This window comes from Humulus lupulus, chromosome 3 (genome assembly GCF_963169125.1).
Source record: "Humulus lupulus chromosome 3, drHumLupu1.1, whole genome shotgun sequence".
Classification (NCBI taxonomy): domain Eukaryota; kingdom Viridiplantae; phylum Streptophyta; class Magnoliopsida; order Rosales; family Cannabaceae; genus Humulus; species Humulus lupulus.
In genome coordinates this window covers 169,021,276-169,041,840 of record NC_084795.1, presented here as the reverse complement: position 1 = coordinate 169,041,840, position 20,565 = coordinate 169,021,276, and the positions used below count along the sequence as shown (strand labels likewise).

General features: G+C 37.1%; 1 protein-coding gene across 1 annotated transcript; it reads left to right on the top strand.

The window, feature by feature from the left end:
- The first annotated feature begins 3,637 nt into the window (after positions 1-3,637).
- On the top strand, positions 3,638-7,659 carry LOC133823268 (probable mediator of RNA polymerase II transcription subunit 26b). The gene is made up of 9 exons (XM_062255933.1): positions 3,638-4,848; positions 5,149-5,217; positions 5,347-5,429; positions 5,609-5,670; positions 5,768-5,895; positions 6,008-6,035; positions 6,142-6,449; positions 6,524-6,605; positions 6,720-7,659. Exons 1-9 carry the CDS (start codon positions 4,375-4,377, stop codon positions 6,842-6,844), a joined length of 1,359 nt encoding a protein of 452 aa, XP_062111917.1. The 5' UTR covers positions 3,638-4,374; the 3' UTR covers positions 6,845-7,659.
- The last annotated feature ends 12,906 nt before the right edge of the window (positions 7,660-20,565 follow it).

Genomic DNA, 20,565 nt, shown 5'->3' with positions numbered 1-20,565 from the left:
TTTAAAAGTTGGTTTACAAAACTCAATAGTTAAAAGTATACATTAGCCATACTAAGGTAAAATACGAGGTTCTGGTCCTCTTGTCCCTATAACCTCCTCAACCGTGGCGGCTGAGCGGCCTGCCATGTACATTCACCCTGCAGAGCTCTCCAATCAAGGCTGATCGATCTTGCCTTTGCCTTTACCTACACCACGCAACACCCGTGAGCCGAGGCCCAGCAAGAAAACAACGTACACAACATATATATGGCAATCTCAAACAGACATTCTAGTAAGCATGCTCAGTTATCAAGTCCAAAGCATATAGGCATATTTCAAGGTATAAGCAACTTCAACCACACTTAGGATATTCAACAATCTCATAATTAGCCAAGTACAACACTCAATTTACACAAATACTAGGGCCGACACCTTAGGCCGCACCCTCTGTTTATCCCACTGACTCCGGCCCGCTTAAACCAAGCTCAGTGCATAATAAGCTGTCCTCGGATACCAGTGTCCGAGCCGTGCCAATTGCACAAGTTAACCGTGGCTCGCTTAGGCCGTTGGTTACAATTTACATGGCATAATACCATTCTTTCATACATTTATATTAGGGAGCCCTTAGTCCCGTTCAAATATTCAACCGGGTGTAGTTTTCTTACCTTTAGTCTGTACGGTTATTGATTATGAGCAACGCCCCTCAAGCACGATCCGATCCCGAGCCTAAGCCTTTATCACCTAGTCACAACCAAAGTATAGGGTTCCATTAATACTCGAATATAGGTTTCTGGTTACAAAACTAACTCCTGGGAATCCAAATTCCACCAAGCACGGTGGTGGAATCAATCCCGAGCATACTAGACCACATCCCCGTGCCTAAAACCCTCAAAAGTTCATGTGTACAACCAAGGGCTGCGACCCTTGAAGCTTAGCTACGGCCCTAGCCTCAAAACAGAACCAAGACTATCCTGAGCAAAGACACACGCTGCAGCCCTTGCTTTGGGCGTCGCGGCGCCCTCCCATGGCCGAGCCTCCTTGGCCCTTTTCCATCCTAAGGCTGCAGCGCTCAAGAACAGAGTCGAGGCCCTTCCTTTCGAACCCAGAAAACCCACCATTTTAAAGCTTAAAACCTCAGCCAAAACCACCCCTAAGCTTCCTACTTCAACACCCAACATATCCTCAACTCATGCTACGCAATTTCAACAGAAACTCAGCTCAATAAACCATAGCAAATTCACTTCCAATCCATGATACTCTAAGAACATAAACACCCTGTTATAACCAGTCAAAACTCAAACTCAAATCATCAATTCATGAAACAAAGCTTACCTTCTTGATTGAACCCTTCCTCAAGCCAAAACCCAGCTGATTCCAAGGATTTCCCCAGCTCAATTCCACTCTAAACATCAATTGAACAATACCTCAATACCCAGGTGAGAACTCAAGGTTAAACTTCAGATGACATAGGATTTAATCCTTACCTTAGCTTGATTTGTTCCTTGATTGCTTGTTGTGCTAAACCTCTAAGTTGCCCCTGATTTCCTCTAAGTTCCAGCAATTCTTTAGCTTCAATTTCCCCAATTCCCTTGAGAGTTTCTAGTTGGTTTCCTTTGTTTTTCTTGAGAGTGAGAGATGAGAGAGGATAACTAGCTGAGGGGAAAAAGATAATGTCGGTCTAATTTTCTAAAGGCTTCCTAAGTTTTTCTTACTCGTTAAGCTAATCCCAAGGCTCGGGGTGCCGGAACCGTCCTCGAGGCCAAAACGGTAAAATCCCCCAATATTCCCGCCTAGACATCCTAACCTCAAATATATCTCCATATATTTATTTTCATAACCCGATAGTCCAAATCGCTACTCGATAACTAAAATACCCCTGACTTGTCCAAAGTCATATCTTAAGTCCCGTTGTGACTTTTCTCGCTATCTGACCCTAGGATCGTCTCAAGTTGCGCTCTATGAACCTGCCCACATAATAATGTGGTTCTCACATATATCACATGTTTATTTCATATTATCACATAACATCATTAATTATCATATAATCATCATTAATCACATATTCACACATTTCAGTCAATAATATTCACTCTAATCCCACTTATTCCCTCCCGGCACACTAATCAAGGCCCTTAAGCCTTATTAGTGAATTTTGGGTCGTTACAACTTCCCACCGAGCCCTTCGTCAGTTTCCTAAGTTTACTTTATGCTGGTCGTAGTAAAATAAACTTGGGAGGCAAATGTTTACCCAAAAACGGCTGTTGATGACATGGCAAGGATTTCTCATACATTGGTTGTAGGCTTCAGTTTATTTCCTTTAAAGATTGTAATCTTATAATAACTATATTGATTATTTCCACTTTATTGCCTTGATACACGGATATTAAGGATAGTTAAGGCCCATTGGCCCATGTAACCCCCCTTGAGCCTATAAATATGCATGAGAGAGCTCAAGGAGGGGACTTTTGACTTTTGAATTTTTTTTCTGAATACTGAGAGAAAGGGCATACAATGCGATTATCCTCCAAACAGTTGTATTTTCCCTAAGACTTGTGAAACTCAAGAACCCTAGTTCTTTGATCACGACATTGAGATTCAATATTAATAATAGCACTAAGTGGACGTAGGTCATTACCATCTATTGGGGCCGAACCACTATAAATCGTCTGTGTCTATTCTTTACCATTAGATTCTATTCTTAATCATCATCTCAGTTCTTGTCGTATTTTTGACTTTGTGTCATTAGCCAAATCATGGGTTAACATGGGTAAACTTGGTAATTTGGAAGATGAGATATTATAAATATTTTATCATTTCTTACCATATAATAATAATTTAAGTTACAAAAATATTAATAAAATAATACATAGAAAAAAATTAGAATAATCTCGGTCACTTATCATGTGTGTAAATGTGATATCACATAACATATATAAATATCTAACTAATTTAATAAAAATAAGTATAAGTATAAATATTCAAATTATTTATTATGCTACACAAAGTATTTGCAAAAGAAGAAAAAAAGAAGCATAATTCCATTCCGATCAATGATTAATCCAATAAATTGTAAATATATAGGATGGATTGAATTAAAATTTTACACATATTAGTATAAGAATATAGATTCTATTTTTCATTTACAAGAAATGCATAACAGAAATTGGAATATTCTATCTCATAAACAAACTCATTACTAAACACAGACACAATTACTTACTTGGCCAACGGATCAACAACATGATCCATTTGTTGCATGAGATGAGAAGGCAGGTAAGTTTCTTAGAAGTTTACAATAAATAATCAAATGAGATAATTTGGACTTCTTCTGACGACGAGTTAAAACTATCCTAAACGATCCGAGTTTTTTCAGGCTGGACGAGTTTTTTCAGTCCCAAACACTGGCGGGGGCATATCGTAATTATCTCAACATTATAAAAAACAAATATATATATATATATAATTAAAAGAAAATAAAAATTAAATCAAAAAACCAGAAAAGGCACTTTCCTCTCAATTATCCCATCCCTCTAGCCAATGTTTCCAAATCAAAGTCAAATACAGCTACAGAAAAAGTAGATAAAAGGAAAGAAAACAATACTATTTTTTTATTAATTAGAAAAGATAAACAAATAATAATAATAATAATAATTGTAGTTTCATTTTCCTAAACTTAAAAAATTTTATTTATTTTATAATTTTCTCTTTATTCTAAGACTGGTTTTGTTTTGTGAAACAAAATTCATTGTGGCTTTTTGCAGCACCTGGTATTTGGAGAGACCCGGACAGAAGAGAGAGAAACAAGGGAAGAAAGAAATCCACAATTCTTCGGTTATGGTTTTGGTTTTGATTTTGATTTTTCACCTCAATAGTTTTTTTCTTCCTCAAGAAATTGTGGGCTTTTCCGAGCTGAGCCAATCATAATCTTCAAAATCTGAGCAAAACCCACGATTGTTTTCAGCGTTTTGTTCCCGTTTACTTATCCTGAATCCCCCATTACATCCCCCATTACATGTAATACATTTCGTCACTATCACAGGCGTATTCTTCTTTCAATGTTTTTTTATTAAAAAAAATCAACAATATCAGATTTTGATTATTGATATTCTGTGCCAAATTTCAAATTTGTACCAAAATTGATTGTTTTTTCTTCCCTATTCTGTGTCTATATCAAAAGTTACGTGGGAATCGATTCTTGGTCATAAAACTTTGGTTTCAAAACCTCAAAGAATTGGTCTTTGAATTCTGGGTAATCGCCAAAATTATTTGAGAAGTCTTCTTTCTCATCTGTGTTTCATCAAAATCCGATGAGCACCAGATTTTGATATCTGAGCTCTTATTGGAAGCGGGTTCTGCTGAATCTAATTCCCGGATTCCATTTGGGAGCGGGCGGCCATGGCAAAAAAATCAGGGTCGCTAGATTACTGGAGGAATTACTTCAGGACTGCGAATTCGGATATTTTTGATATAATTGACCATGCGATCATGGTGGCGGCTTCGGATTGTCCTAAAGAGTTTAGATTGAGGAGAGATCGAATAGCTGAGAGGTTGTTCAGTTGTAGAATAACAAGGTGTTTTGGTTGTGACCACGTGGAGTTAGCTGTGCCTGGTGGTGATGATGATGATGATTCTGATGATGGTGTTTTCAAGAGTGATTTTGATAGAGATGGAGGTGAATTTGAGGCTGGAGCTAGTAAAGAGAGCAAGGTCAATAGCAGTAGAGATGATCGAGGTGAGATGAATAGAAACCAAGTTAGCAATTTCAGCTATGGAGATGCTGAGGCATTGACTGATGAGATTGAAGAAGAGTCTCAAATTGTTGAGGAAGTTTTTAGGATCAAAGAGATTCTTCAGAATTGTGAAGAAGAGGTATATTTATTTATATATCCTCTATATATTGCTCAACTTTTATCTTTATCAAGTTTCACATCTATCTATGGTTCTGTTGTTTGTGTGATGTGATATCTTAAAAGGGCTTTATCCATTGATCTTTTGATAACTGATTTTTGTAGAGTTTCTGAGATGGGGTTTTATCTGTTTATTTTATTTGTTGAGGATTTCTTCTGTAGTGTTGGGAGATTATATGGTTTAATAAGGTCTTGTGAAAGTGTTGCTGATTATTTGTAATCTGATTTCTCACTTTTGTTGCTCTGATTCTTGTTGTGACAGTCTGAATCAGTGTTGTTCGACTCTTTGAGGAAGCTTCAATTGATGGGTCTAACTGTGGATACTTTGAAGGTCTGAGTCAATCTTCCAACAGTCTATCTAAGATACTTAACATCTAGAACTCGGATCGTCACTTAAGTGGCTTTTTAGTTGGTTTTTGCTTTGCAAAGCTTTTGGCTTGATAGAGTTCTTGTTTGCCAGGCAACTGAGATCGGGAAGGCGGTGAATGGTCTTCGAAAGCACGCATCAAAGGATATTTGCCTTCTTGCACGAACTCTTATTGAGTAAGCATTAATAACCTCTGGCTTCTGAAGTGCTTTCGATGTTATTTTCATTGTCTTCAGCTGGAGATTAAGTTTCAAATAATAGCTTATTCCTTTTTTGCGTGCTTCTACTATATTTTGTTTTACATGTATCTAAGATTGCAATGAAGATTAGCTTAGGTCAACTTTAATGATTGCAGTGTATGGAAAGGCATGGTTGATGAATGGGTTAGTGCTGCTGCAGCTATTACGAGCCAGAACTGTATGTATTTTTTTTTTGTCTGTAACTTTGTATTCGATTCTGGTTTAATCTCAAGTGAATTTAATTAATAGTCATGATTTTCTTATTGCATTTTTAGGTACAGAAGGTACCCCTGATTCTGTAAATCCATCCGATGTTGATGATGAGGAAGAAGGGCTCCCATCTCCTCCTTTGGATGTAGGAGCCTTTTTTTCTGCACAGACGTCTTCAATGGAACTATCAGGGGTAATGGTGCTTTCTAATTTGCCTTTTCAATTGGGAAGATGATTTCTTTGTGTTTATACTGTAAACTAACTTTAATTTGCTCTCTTGGGTTTACTGATTGCAACAAATGAAGTTCTTCGATGGCATGGACGATGACGGAAGTGAGTTGACTTTGCCATTTTCTGCTTCTATTTGATAGCTTTTGTTGCTCGGTATTTGAATTCCCCACTACCTAGATTTATAACTAAATTTGGGATGTTGTTTCAGATCCTAGGAACAGTGGGGAATTCGTCAAGAACCGTGAGAATGGAAGAAAACAATCTGTGGAGAATCAAAATTTTCAAAAACAAAAACAGAAATCTCCTGAGCTGAATGTGCTTCACGGGGAAAATAAAATCCAACAAATGAAGAAACAGGAAATGGTTACTAAGGCAACTAGACCCTCAAACACCGAATCTGGTCCTGGGAGACCTCCAAAAATAAATAATGAGCACAAGGCCAGCAATGACTTGAAGTTCCAGAAAAGAACAGATAAACCTACCCTTCAGAAGGGGCCAGTTATTGCTCCGCAAAATGTAAGTTTCAGTTAAGAGTAACTTGCATTAAAGTATGTTTAAACTTCTTCTGATTACTTTTCTTTGTTAACTAGAAATTCAAGTCTTCTGAGGAAGATGTGAAACTTGAAGCCACAAAAAGGAAACTCCAGGAGCGGTATCAACAAGCTGAGAATGGTACGTCTTTTTACTGTCCAATTCTACAAGCATATTATCTGTTGAAATAGATGCTTCTCCCGGTACAAACTGAATTCATCTCACAGAAACCATAAAACTCTCCTTGTTTGACAGCCAAGAGGCAACGGACTATACAGGTTATGGAGTTGCATGATCTCCCTAAGCAGGGAGTTGTGCACAGAAATCCACTCGTGAAACCTGGGAACCATAATCGACATTGGGGACATGGACGTCGATAGGTCAGTTTCCTATGGTACTGGTTTTCACTGAACTTCCATGAGTTTCTTCCATTTTTAATCCGGTGGAAGACTTGAATAACCCCCAGCATTTCGAGGCTTGCTCGACATACTTGTGAATCAGAAATAAGAGATTCATTCACCACTCTTGCTGGCTGAGGTTCTGTCTCTGTTGTAGGGTCAAAAAGAATTTGTGGCAACTTTTCTTTTAGACATTGAGGGCATAGATAAAATTTTAATTGATGAAACATTGTGAGGCAGGTTATAGATTTATGCAGACTGGACTAATCACGGTTGTTCTCAGATAATTGCAGTCTGTACAAAACACGGATTCGCACTTACCCATTTCATTGGCTACCATATTGTTTGTTCTTGCTAACAACCAAATAATCTAACCCCATGGTTACGTACAAGTTACTCAGCACATGATGAATAAGTGCATTGTGTTACAAAAGCCATCTGTAAGAACCTTCAAATGTATCTATAAAGCTTAAATATTCACGTCTCCTTTGTATATGGCCTATTAATTATTGGCTTCTAAGATTTCTCTTTTATGAGTTGATTACAAAGAGATTCTCTTAAAGATGGCTAATGTACCAGCTAGAGAGAGCCTTTTTATACTAGAGAGAGGACTAGGGTCAAGTTCTACCCACTTTTCGTTGGAAAAGAGTTTCGGCCTTAAACTTTTGGTTAATGAATGAAGAATAATTGTAGAGATCAATTGGTAAGAAGCACTCTTGAGTTTAATTTTTTTTTCCCATAGTGTTATGACTCTAGATTGATTCAATAAAAATTAAGGAATTGGAGGTTTTGCTGTTTTTATGTTTCTTTCATTATAGTTAAAGCAATGATTGTGTAGATGGGGCTAGGGACATCTTTGGAAATGGTGGCAATGGCAATAATGACAACGATATTACACATGCTACTAGTATTCTGTTTTGGGGACTGTAATAGTGATGGTGGTGGTTTTGGTATAGTAGTGGATACTAAATTGTTGGGTCAATTATTTTTTAGTATTTGTATGGATATTATATGGTGCTCAATACTAATTAGTGTGATATTGAGCACAAGTGACAATGATAGAAATATAAAATCATAGTAGTATAATTATGTTTCTTTAATCACAATAATCCTAAGTAGTATCATTCATATTTGCATTTGAGAAATTAGTTGTGATAATTTTCCATATAAGCTATTTGAATCTCAATTTTGTATATAATAAAGAAAAATGGCTTACAGTTTAATTTAATATCTGATAGATTGACAAATCAAGGGTATGAATGCAATTCCCTATTAGAAATGCCCTATCGGAAATGAAATTCTATCAAGTTAATGGCAAACTAAAAGTCCAAAAATCTTCTCTAAAGTTTAAATTAAAATATTCACTCCTAGGGAAAGAAAAAAAAATGGACTTAAGAATTTATGAAAAAAAAAAAGAAAGAGTTAATAGAAAAAGACAACTTCTAGTGATATAGACTACAGAGTAATGACAAAACGGTAACAAAAATTCTTCTCTTTTAATATTCGAAGCATTTTTGGGGACATAGAATATGCCCCACTTTGTTTCACCGTGGCATAACTTAACTATTGTCCCATCTCTAGTGTCTAGACGGCTCCTAAATCCTTGAAATTCACTATTTGACTCATGGTAATCATAATCATAATATATTATTTAGGAATAAAGAACAATGTGAATTATTATTTATATTATATTATATTATTTAAATTATTAGAAATAAAATAAACATTATTTTATCTTGTTTATGAATATTTTAAATTGACTATTTTATTTTTTTTAATGTTTTTTTCACTTTTTATTTGTTTAATTATTTATTATAATGTTAAAACTAACAATATATTTATATATATATATATATATTCTAAATGTCCATGTGATATATTGTTAAAATTAATAATATTATAATTAAAAATATTATACATGTGTTGTATTAAAAAATGGACAAGGCTAGTGAGTGAAAACCTTCTCGGGCTTTAAAAGTTCTTCTAACATTGTTTTTTGAGCCCGAAACTGGGATGCGACAAGCTAGTCTTATCGCGACATGATAGTTCTCTAAATGAGCATTGGTTTCATAAATTGTGGGTCTCGTAGTTCATGTCAAGCCGAAAGTTATGAACCTTTCAAAAAGAGCTTGCACCCAAGTACCAATAAATAGGCTTCATAAAAGTCCCAAGCCTACTCGTGTATCATCAAAGCGAGAAGGCTGCTCGCAAGAATGCCATAGAGCACGCTCTCGTAGAAACCAAAGACTCATGAGATAAACATAACAAGCCGAGTCAAGGAGAAGTGCTCGCTATATACATCCCTCTCTCAAATGAGTCAGCTCAGTCTCTCGTGAGAAGGGGAATTGGCCATCGTGAGAAGAAGGGATTACTCCTATGAGGAGGAGTGGATATCAACACGAGAAAGAGTGAAGGGCAGCATTTTGGAGATCCCACTAGCACCATGTACGATCTCAAACAGCCACACGACTTGACACAACTTGCTAGCATGCTGCTTAGAGCAATCCCAACAGCTCCTCTACTGTATCTTTTAAAATACATCACTAAAATTTCACTTTTTCTATTTTACATCAAAATTTTATAGTAATTCATATATCAGCTTCTCTATATATTTCTTTACACCATTTAAATATTATATTCTTAAACATTTTTATTAATTAAAATAATAAAAATGAATAAAAAACTAATAAATTTGGAAAGAGAAAAAAAGAAAAATGAATAAAAAATAGAAAAAAATGTTTAAAGGAGCTCTTAAAAATCTATAAAGAGTATAAAGAAACTTCATTTTAAAGAATTAGTTTTAACAAAAATACACTCATTTGTTAGTTTGTTTTATACCTGAACAGTGTAGTTAGTTTTGGATTTGTTATTGTTTTGGGTCTTTGGGTTTGGCTTATATATGTATTTTCTCTTTTTGGTATTGTTTAGAGAATTACACATATTTTTTACAATCTTTGTACATATTTAGTTTACTTTGAAATAAAGCCCATGGTGTATTTTTTTGATGTTTTTCTTGGATCCAAAGGGTCTGTTATGGTATCAAATAATTTAACCCTAGCCCACTTCAATATTCTTTCTTTCTTTCTTCACCTTGGTCGCTGCCTCCTTTACCTGCTACAAACCCTAGTTTTCTTCAACTGCCTCCATTTCTGAAAACTCAGAACCCGAAGCTTCCTAGTCGATACCATCCCTGAAACCGAAGGGCACTCTGTCAACCATGGTGCTCAAGCCCCTTCCGACGCACCTCTCTCCGAACATGGTCGCTCTACCTTGTCCATTCCTCCTCCGCCGACCACAGCTCTGCCAACCACAGCTTCGCCACCTATGGACCTACTCCTCATAGCTCCACCGATTCCACCTATATATGAAAATCCCTATTCTCTTTCTCACGCTGACCAACCAGGAGCGGTTTTGGTCTCTAGCATCCTCCAAGGCAACAACCATCATAACTCTTGGGTTCCATCTATCACCATTTCTCTTGTTGCCAAGAACAAGATGGGTTTCGTTCTTGGTACGATACCCACACCCCTGGTTCATGATCCAAACTACAATTCTTGGACCCGCTGCAACTTAATGGTTATGGGTGTTGGTAAAACAATCAGAGTGCATAGCGAAATGGCATGGTGAACCCAGTTGATTAACAACAAAAAAAATTCCGCCTTTCATATAAACAATTTATATGTTCAAGAAAACATACATACAGGAGCCATTAATATGCAATATCATTAATTATGCAATATATATATATAATTATACACATACTTATATGTATATATATCATATACACATGTATACAAATATTTAAGATCATAAATATTTACCTCTTGAAGCCTATCAAGTGTCATTGAGTCTTTTTGTATAATTAACGATCTTCCTATCCAAATCTTTGAGTACTCAGACCACGATCTTCCAGAGTGTTCTCTACACCTCAAGATGTGTGTGAGCACATAGAAAACAAGAGTTTGTAATTTAGAAATCAAAAGTTTTTCTCAACACATGAGTACTTGGATTATGGTTTGAGAAATGTTGGAATAATAAGAGAAGAATATGAGAATTTCTTGTCTGACAATTTTCTGAAGCTTTTTCTGAATCACCACTCTCTATTTCTTATTATCACATAATATATGTAGAGATTATATATTACCTTATTATTCATAATAATAATAGTAATGATGATAGCAATTGATTTAGAAAATATCTAACTTACCAAATTTGAAAAAAAATCTATTTTCAAATTATTAATTAATTAAATAAATAAAATAAAAACAATGTTGATACATTATCAGTATCATCTTGCACGCATGTCACAATCCTTGTACTGTGTCATGCGTGTAGTAGTATTCCCTTTCAGGGAATATTGCATTTTTCTTATTATCTTTTATTTATTTAATTAATTAAATAAAACATTCCCACAAAATATGGTAGTATCTTTTTCAGGAAAAGATCACAACCATATTTCAAAATTTAAATTTAAAATTTAAAATTTAAAATTCAAAATTCAAATTGATGATCATCATTATTGTTATCCAAAAAGTAGGCATGGGTGACGTGGCAGACGTTTTTAACACGTGGCTGACACCTGGCAGAAATTCTATTCGACCATCGACCAGTGAGATTCCCCTGACGTAACATTTGGATTTCATATACGACCAGCCTGGTCGTATACTCCATATATTTTGAGATAATCTTGTACAATTGTAATCATAGCCGAGATTGTCTCCCATGATCCATGATGATTTGATTATTTAGGAAAGAATATCTGTAACTAATTTGTGTAATCTTCCTTGAGCCTATAAATAGAGAGAAATAGCTCAAGGAATGGACTTTTGGCTGATTTAAGTTTATACTTACAAGAGAATTAGAGCTATTATTTGACGATCGTATTATTAATCTCTCTTAGGCTTGTGAAACTCAGAGAACCCTAGTTCTTTGATCACTCCTTTGAGAACTAATATCAATAATAGCTTAAGTGGACGTAGGTCATTACCATTTCGTGGGGCCGAACCACTATAATTTATTGTGTCGTTTACTGTTTTTTCCATTAGATCTATTTCAACACCTTCATTCACATCAAGCATTTGACTCCGTGTCAGTTGACCAAATCGAGGGTCAACAATTATCATCATTTTTTAAAAATCAATAAATCAAAACTATTTTGACTTACCATTTTTATTTTCTCACACTCAATTAAAATAATTAATTAATTAATTTATATATACATTTCAAAATTCTATATTTAAATAAATATATATTTTAAAAAATTTAATAATTAATTCCAAATTAATTATTCAACCTCAATTATCATATAATTGTATATTTGACCCGAACAATTGTCCTTAGCCTAATCATTCTGACAAACATTAACGCATGAATCAAAGGATCAAATGAGTTCATAGTAACTTCAGGATTAAGATTATTGTGTATATGATCATCGTTTGGTGTGTTTGATTCATACTACGAAACGATGTTTAATAAAGTATTAACAAATCACATCTGGTCCAGTTGTATATATCACTGTATATAAACTACCTTGACTAAAGTGGCTTACTACACTAGTGACTTGGATCTAGGTCACTTGTATTCATAATAATAGTGAACCTTACTAGCAGTATTTAATCTAAAGATTCCATAACTTTATTTTACTGCGAACTGTTTTAAGTTCATTATCTTAATCTCGATCCTCTCATACCAATATGAGATTAAGACCACATAGATGAACTTTGGAATTTTCTGATATTTACTTATTAACATAATATCAGACATAGTCTATATATATATATAATAATTCAATTAAAATATTTATTTCATTTAAAATATTTGTCAACTACAATTGCTTTAAGGGCACTATTCCCAACAATCTTCCACTTGCCCTAAAGCAAATTGAGGCATCTTTCTCAATGTGTCAATCACATCATCTTGAACAAAATTGTCTAACAAAGTCTTTATAAATTTTTTTGTAAGTAACTGTTTTGAAGCTATCTTCAAGATCGTTACATCAATTATATAAAATTGTCTTGAATTAAATGATACTTCATTTCATTTGCTTTTCCCTCTCATGATTTCTAGTTCTTCTAGAATAGTTATATCTCCATTGCTTTCTCAATGAGATACTAGTAGTTTATTCAAGTCTAAAACCCTTTCCAGAATGACAAAGAACTCAACTAAACCAAATAGCCTATTTAACTGCTCGTAGCTATTACATTTCAGCTTCTATGGTGAAACATATAATTATGAAATGTCCAATACATTTCCAGATTAATGTGTTTCCTCCACAGTTATAGAAAATGATCTTAATATCAATCTTTGAAGATTTTTATCTGGTTTAAAATCAGTTCATCATTTGGGATTTTAGGTCACTGTCTAAATACACAAAGATATAATCTCCATTCAAGATACTCAAAAATTAATTCCTTATAATTATTCAATGACTCAATCCATCATTGGATTGACAACTGCTGACTATTCCCACCGTTTAACATATGTTAATTTGAAGACATAACATTCGATAAAATAAATAGTCCATCACTAAGTTGTAGGAATACTGTCTCATGTCCTTCTTTTCTAGTAAAAGAATAAATGAACATTATTATTTAGATAATACATCCTCCTGACTGGGAAGGCAAAAAGTCTTTCTTGGACTTTTGTAAACTAAAGTATTTAAGCTTCTTATATATAAGTCGCTTGAGACAGTGCCAATAGATTGTTCTTTCAATCTCTATAGGCTTGAATGTATAGAACATGTTTGGCTTTCCCAAATCTAATATTTAGAAATGTTCAGCTAACTATTTCTTTTCTATTGATAATTTATCTACATCATTCCCAATGATTAGAAAGATATCAACATGAAGAATACGAATCACAACAGAATCTTTCTGCCCGAGATCTTCAAACGGTTTTGTCATGTCATCCATTCAGAAAAGACTACTTAGACATCCATTTTAATTAATCCCATAATCCATGCATAAAGCAATGAATAAGAGTATGTAAACAGATTTAAGCTTGGTTACAATAGAAGGTATTTATTCGAGTAATAAATTCTTCTTTCTGCTTATAGCCTTCGGCTATTAACCTTACTTTGAAAAGTTTGTACTTTCATCTGTTCTCCTCTTCATCTTAAATATCTTGTATATTGAGTTGGATGTTCAAGAATCCAAAAGTCATAGGAATTCCAAATTCAATTTCTAAATTCATGGTGTTTCAACCATTTTTTTTGTTAAAACCTTTCATTACATACTAATATGTGAATGAAATATAGTTAGATTATGTTACACACAACCAACTAAACTTTATGTTTGTAATGGAGTAGTTACTAACTAACGCTCCCACAACAATAAGACTTTACAAAATTTGTGATATTCTTTTGTTTTATCATTGTTAATTATCAGTAACTCGCTTACTTTACTTGTAGTCATTTTTCTAGTATAACTCAACTAGAAATATAGTGATTATGATAATCATGCTTCATTAAAGTAGCATTTAAGAGATACAAACACTTTTGTATTCTTTTATGATTATTAAATTATTTCACTAAATGATTTCATGGAAAACTTTCAATTTAGTCACATAACCACTTGTGAATCTCAACTTTTAAGTCTTTGATGTTGTACAATCAAACATGTACAAAGTATAACAAGTGTCAAAATTATAGAAATAATAAAGACGATAATGATCACTCATTATCTATTTAATCTTATCTAATATGATTACATTCCATTTCTAAAATACTAATGTTGCTTAGCATTCTAGTTGTACGTGAGTTGGGTTGAATTCCAAGTTCACATGCAAATTACTTGAATTCCAAATTCGAGTTTAGACTTCCTTTTGACCAGATCAAATAAGTCTTTAAGTGACTTTATTTTGAATGTTGCATGAAAATTTCTAGAAATTTTCTTTGCATTCAACAAAAGTAAACATATCTTTCCAGCAAAAAAAAAAAAAAAAAGTAAACATATCTTAAATAAATGTTAATCAATATTGGCTTACTATTAATTATCTCTTTTAGCTTTGAACATTAAAATGTTCGACATACATCTCTATGTATCAGCTATATGATTATGTGATTTTTGAGCCTTTATTAGAGAAAGATCTTTTGGTTAACTTTAATTAATAGACTATATAAACAGGGAGAGAACCAATGAATGGTTCTAATAAAAGATTGTCTTTTGTTTGTTTTATGTGTCTAATTAATTACAAATCAATCTCAAAAAATAATTCACATATATGTTTCACTTAATTATTGTTGGAATAATATGTCTAATTTATTAAATCTATGTGTTGACCCACGATTTAGCCAACTGACGCGGAGTCAAAATATGAATGATATAGACGAATATATATAGATAATAACGTAATGACAAAAGTAAAGAAAACACAGTAATTTATAGTGGTTCGGCCCCAGGATCTGGTAATGACCTACGTCCACTTAGAATGATATTGATATGGGATCAAAAGTGTGATCAGAGAACTTGGGTTCAATGAGTTTCAACACTCCTCATAAACAATACAAGTTTACTCAGATAATTTCTATAATCTCTATGATTTCCGGGCTCTAAAAAAATCCCTTCCCATGAGCCATCTCCTGCTATTTATAGGCTCATGGAGGGTTGCCCAATATTGTTACATATATTATCCCCTGAATCATGGGATATTCAGAAGATTGCATGAGATAAATTCGGGATTCATAAGATCTTCTATAAATGTTGCTCTGCCAGCGGAACCACCGACCAGTCTGGTCGTGGTAAAGACAGGTCCGTCCTGCTTCTGGTGTGTCTCCTGGTCGATACTCTAGCAGACGCTCCAGGTGTCAGCCACGTGTCAAGAGATTATTCGCCACGTCACAAATGCTAATTTATTGGATAACATTTGCCCCCCAAAGTTTATTTACCACGAACAGTAAATAAACTTTGAACGAACGACCCTTCGGTAACCCCTCCTGACGTGTCAGAGCCCTTCGTGCGTTCTTGAAAAAAGCAAACCACTCCTGTCTAATCAAGGCTTTTCAGTTTCCCAGAAACAATTTTGACGCCATCACGCTTCCCCATACTTCGAAAATGGAAAACTAATGATCACGCCTTTTGAATACCAAAGACAAACTTATATAAGGTTACTTGAGCCACTTCTTTCCTTTTTACGCACGCCACCTCTCTGTCGAAAACCCTAAAAAACCAGAGCTTTACTCTCTCTGGCGAACCTTCCTTTGTGCTGTAGGATCAGACGGTGGGCTCATTGATTCCTGAAACTCTCACTTCCACCTTCACGACCATTTTCCTTGGTAAGTTACTTTGAAACTCCACGCTTCTAACCTTTCGTGGTGCATGCTTTTAAATGGTGTACTGTTTGAATCTCTTGGTTTCTGGTTTTTTGAACGCCTGTAGATAAGATGTTTTTGTAGGCAAAGTAGGCTTATGAGTAGGTTTAAAACCCAGGATCAGTGCTTTTTAGGACGTAGGATCGAAGTAGCATTTCGATTTTTTAAGCCAGTTAGAAATAATTTTTTCCCGCCGTAAGGGGAGTCGAAAAAGCTTTTCAGGAAAACTTTTCACTTTCACCCTTTTGGTCCATTTTTTAAACTGTTTGCACAGAGAGACTTAGTTAGAATGCTGTTATATAAAGGCTTAGCTTTTATACTCGACCAGCGCTACTTTAAGAATCTCCTAGATTCCTCTGACCTCGCCTCCCCATTCTTCTGTTTGCAGATTTTAATGCCAGATTTGTGGGGAGGTGAGAGACCCATCGACGACGACCTCCTCGCCCAACTGCTCGAGGGAGAAGAACAACCAGCCGATCGCATCCACCAGATACCTTTCTCACGAGCCTCTTCCAGACCGCACCCTTCTCCTTCAATGGCCCGTTCAAAATCCTCTGGCAAGAAAAGGCCCGAATCTGAAAGTAACCCTTCTTCTTCTGCCCAGCCTGATTCGCAGGCGGGGGCTCCCTCGACCAGTGGCCGAGAGAATCTTGTTCCTGACCCCAATATCCAAACTAGGGCTCGTCCTCGTCATCGCAATCCGCCTGATGTCGAGTGGTACACTCCTCCAGTCAGTTCGATGACCCCTCAGATGGTCGCCAACTGCTTCAGAAAATACCCCCTAACGGGGGTAACCATTACACGTCCTGCTGCGGATCAGAGGGCTAATCGTCCAGGAGGAGCAAACAGCGCCTGGTCCCGGTATCACATTGAAGCGGGGGCTTATCTCCCTCTTCATCCTTTCTTTGTGGGGGTGGCCAATTATTTCGGCGTGGCTCCCTTTCAAATAACCCCTAACGGATATAGGATGTTGGCTGCACTCTATGTCCTGTACAAACTTAACAAATGGCCAGAACCTTCACCTCATGAGGTTAACTACCTCTTTGACCTCAAGTCCAATCCTCAACACAACGGGACGGGCTTTTTTCACTTCTGCCATCAGGAAACTGGCCGGACGTTTTTGAGTGGCACTACCCATATATCAAACGTGGGACATTACAACAAGGAGTACTTCTTCACTCTGGATATATCCAGTAACAACTTGGCCTTCGCGAGAGGAGGTACAAATTTGTCTTTGCCTTGGTCGATACTTTATCATAGAGTATTTCCTTTCGTCATTTCTCAAACTTGATATGCTTTTCAGGCCCCTGGTTGCGCTCGACCCCAACACAAGACATGGTGTCGAGGTCTGACACTCTGGCCAAGATGCCTGCCGCAACCAAATGTGTCAAGACCTTGACACTAGAAAAGAATTTGAGGTCGTCTGGCCTTCTGGCTCCTCGCCATGACAATAGAGGGTCCGAAACGGACGAACCCACTGCCGGGGGGGTTCCCGAGCAGCAACTTCCTGTGCCCTCTCCAAGGAGGAGGCCAACAGGAGTTACGATCAGGGAACCCACGGGCAGCCCTTCTGCAGAAAGGCCTTCTGCTCCCCAAGGCAAGGGGAAAGAAAAGGCCACAGGACCAGTTGTTGACTTGGAAGAGTCTTCTGATGACAATGGTAACGTTATTTCACTTTTAAATGGTCTGCCAATCCCCTGTCACATGTTTGACGGGGATGGTAACTTTACATATGCTCCAAATCTAGGGCCAAACTTCTTCATGCCAGAAAATGAGTATATGATTAATAGAGTCAATAGTGTAGCGACCAGTAGTTGTAGCTCGGGTATTCACTTCATTATCTTCTTTCTGTTGTATTACTTACTTTCACCTTTTTCTTCCCTTACTAACCTCTTGTGTTTATTTTCATGCAGATATGTCGACTCCCAATATCTTTGACATGTACTAGGCCGAAGAAGAAGAGGAAGTCCCTCAACTTCAACGGAGGTCAAAGAAACGAGCTGGTGAAACCAGTCAAGGCCCTTCAGCCAAGAAGAGTCGACCAGAAGACCTTCCTCAGGGCACACCAACTGGGCAAAGTCCTGCGCCAACTGGGCGAACTCCTACCCCTCCTCCAGCTCCTTCTGAACAGCAAAACACCCCCGCTCGGTCTAACCCTCCACCTGTGCCTGCTAGGGAGCATCTTTCTCGCGAAGAGGCTCATGAGGCCAGGCTCGTGAGCCGTACCATCCGATCCGCTAAGGATCGAATTGAACGTATAGGCAAAGGTGAGCGTGTTGGGGCTGCCATGATCCAAGCTGAAGAGCTACCAGTCGATCAGATCCTGAACAGGGCTCTGAACGAGATCTCCAGCGTAAGTATTTCTTTATTCCTCGAGTCTTTGTTTTTTCAACCCTCGTGATAAGTCTTGACTTCTTTTTCTTTCGTTTACAGGCCTTACTTTCTGCTATTACTGCTCGTACCCGAGCCCAGGCCTACTTTGAGCAGATTGAGGCTAAAGTTCTCGAGAAACATCAGGTGAAGGCGGCTGAGGAGCTTTCGGCTGCTGAGGCCAAACATGCTAAGGAGTTGGAGACGGTGGTCCGAGAGAGGGATGCAGCGGTGACCAAACTGTCCGCGGCTGAAGCTGCAAAAGATGCAGCGGTTAAGCTGAGGGAAGAGTACCGGTCGTACAACAAAACTCATCTCCGCGAAATCAAGCATCTGGAGGGGGTGGTCAAGTCTAAGGACGAGATTATTGCCACTCTCGAGGGCAAGGTGCAGCAGTTGGAGCTTGACAACTCCAAGAATCTGGAAAAGTACAAAAGGACGACACTCCAATGTTTCTATAACTTCTGGAAACACAATCAGGGTGCTGACTTTAGCTACCTTTCAGAGGAAGTCAGAGTTGCGGAGTTGGCTCGGTGCGCTGCTCAACTGGCTGAAGAGGAGGCAAGAGCTGCGACTCCTGCAACCCCAAGCGTCGTTGGTTTGGATGAAGAAACCATCGAGGAAGAGACTGACCAGGTTGTTGCCCAGGATCCTCCTGCCCCCCATGCCTCTTAATTTATTTAACTGTCTTTCTTTCTTTTTGAACACGCGACCCACGGGTCGCAATGTAAAAACAATAGTTTCTTTTTAAACTTTGCTGCACGGGCAGTAAATCTTTTTGTTTGAACAATTACATTCAAGCAGCAATGCTTGCGGTGTAAAAGCTTAACTCTTGGTGCTATAATATTTTTACTTATTATAACGTTTGTCCGTATGACCGAACTTAGCATAGTACTTTGGCATGATTTATCAAAACATATATTTTGAAAAAATACTCTAAGTACTTGAAGCATGCTTTCACTCATTTTGTTCATGTGTTTACATACCTTGAGAGTATGCTTTGCTATCGATGTGCCTTATATGCCCCCCAAGTGATCGAGGAGCTTTAGGTCCTTGGTCACTTGCCTTGACCATGGCCTGTCTGAACATTCCTGTTCGTGCGGAAAAATGATACTTGTAATACAGCAAAACAACACACGTAATGAACAAATACTTGTAAATGTGAATTCACAAAGGTTGGCAAGAACGACTGGCTGAGCACAGTCCCTTATAATTTCGTATTAAAAATAGACTAATCATGTCTTTACGAATGATTCTGAAACAGAATCTTACATATACGAGCAGTTAGCCATACACCGTGGCTAACCCTCTTTGCAAAACTTGTAAAAATTAATAGAAAAATTTGAACAAGCCAGTCCTTTAAGAAGGGCTGTTTATTGATAATACTTGCGCAGGTGTTCTCCATTCCAGTAACGTGGAACGAGATCTCCGTTTAAGCGTGCAAGTTTGTAGGTGCCTGGGTGAAGGACTTCTTCAATCTGGTAAGGTCCTTCCCAGTTAGGTCCGAGCACGCCAGCAGTGGGGTCGCGGGTATTCAAGAAAACTCGTCGTAACACCAAGTCTCCGACGTTGAATCTTCTTTCTTTAACTTTGGAGTTAAAGTACTGGGCAACTTTTTGCTGATAAGCAGCAACTCGGAGTTGAGATTTTTCTCGTATCTCGTCAATTGAGTCTAAGGATTCCAGCATTAGCTGGCTGTTTTGCTCTTGATTGTACGTTAAACGCCGATGTGAGGGGGGATCTATCTCAACGGGTAACATGGCCTCATACCCATAAGCTAAGGAAAATGGGGTACGTCCTGTGGCTGTTCGATGAGATGTTCTATACGACCAGAGGACTTCAGGTAGTTGTTCTGGCCATGCTCCTTTAGCTTCTTCAAGTCTTTTCTTCAGGGTGTCCTTGAGGATTTTGTTTACAGCTTCGACTTGCCCATTCGCTTGGGGGTGTGCGACTGAAGAAAAGCTCTTAATTACCCCATGCCTCTAGCAGAAATCGGTGAACAGGTCGCTGTCAAATTGGGTTCCGT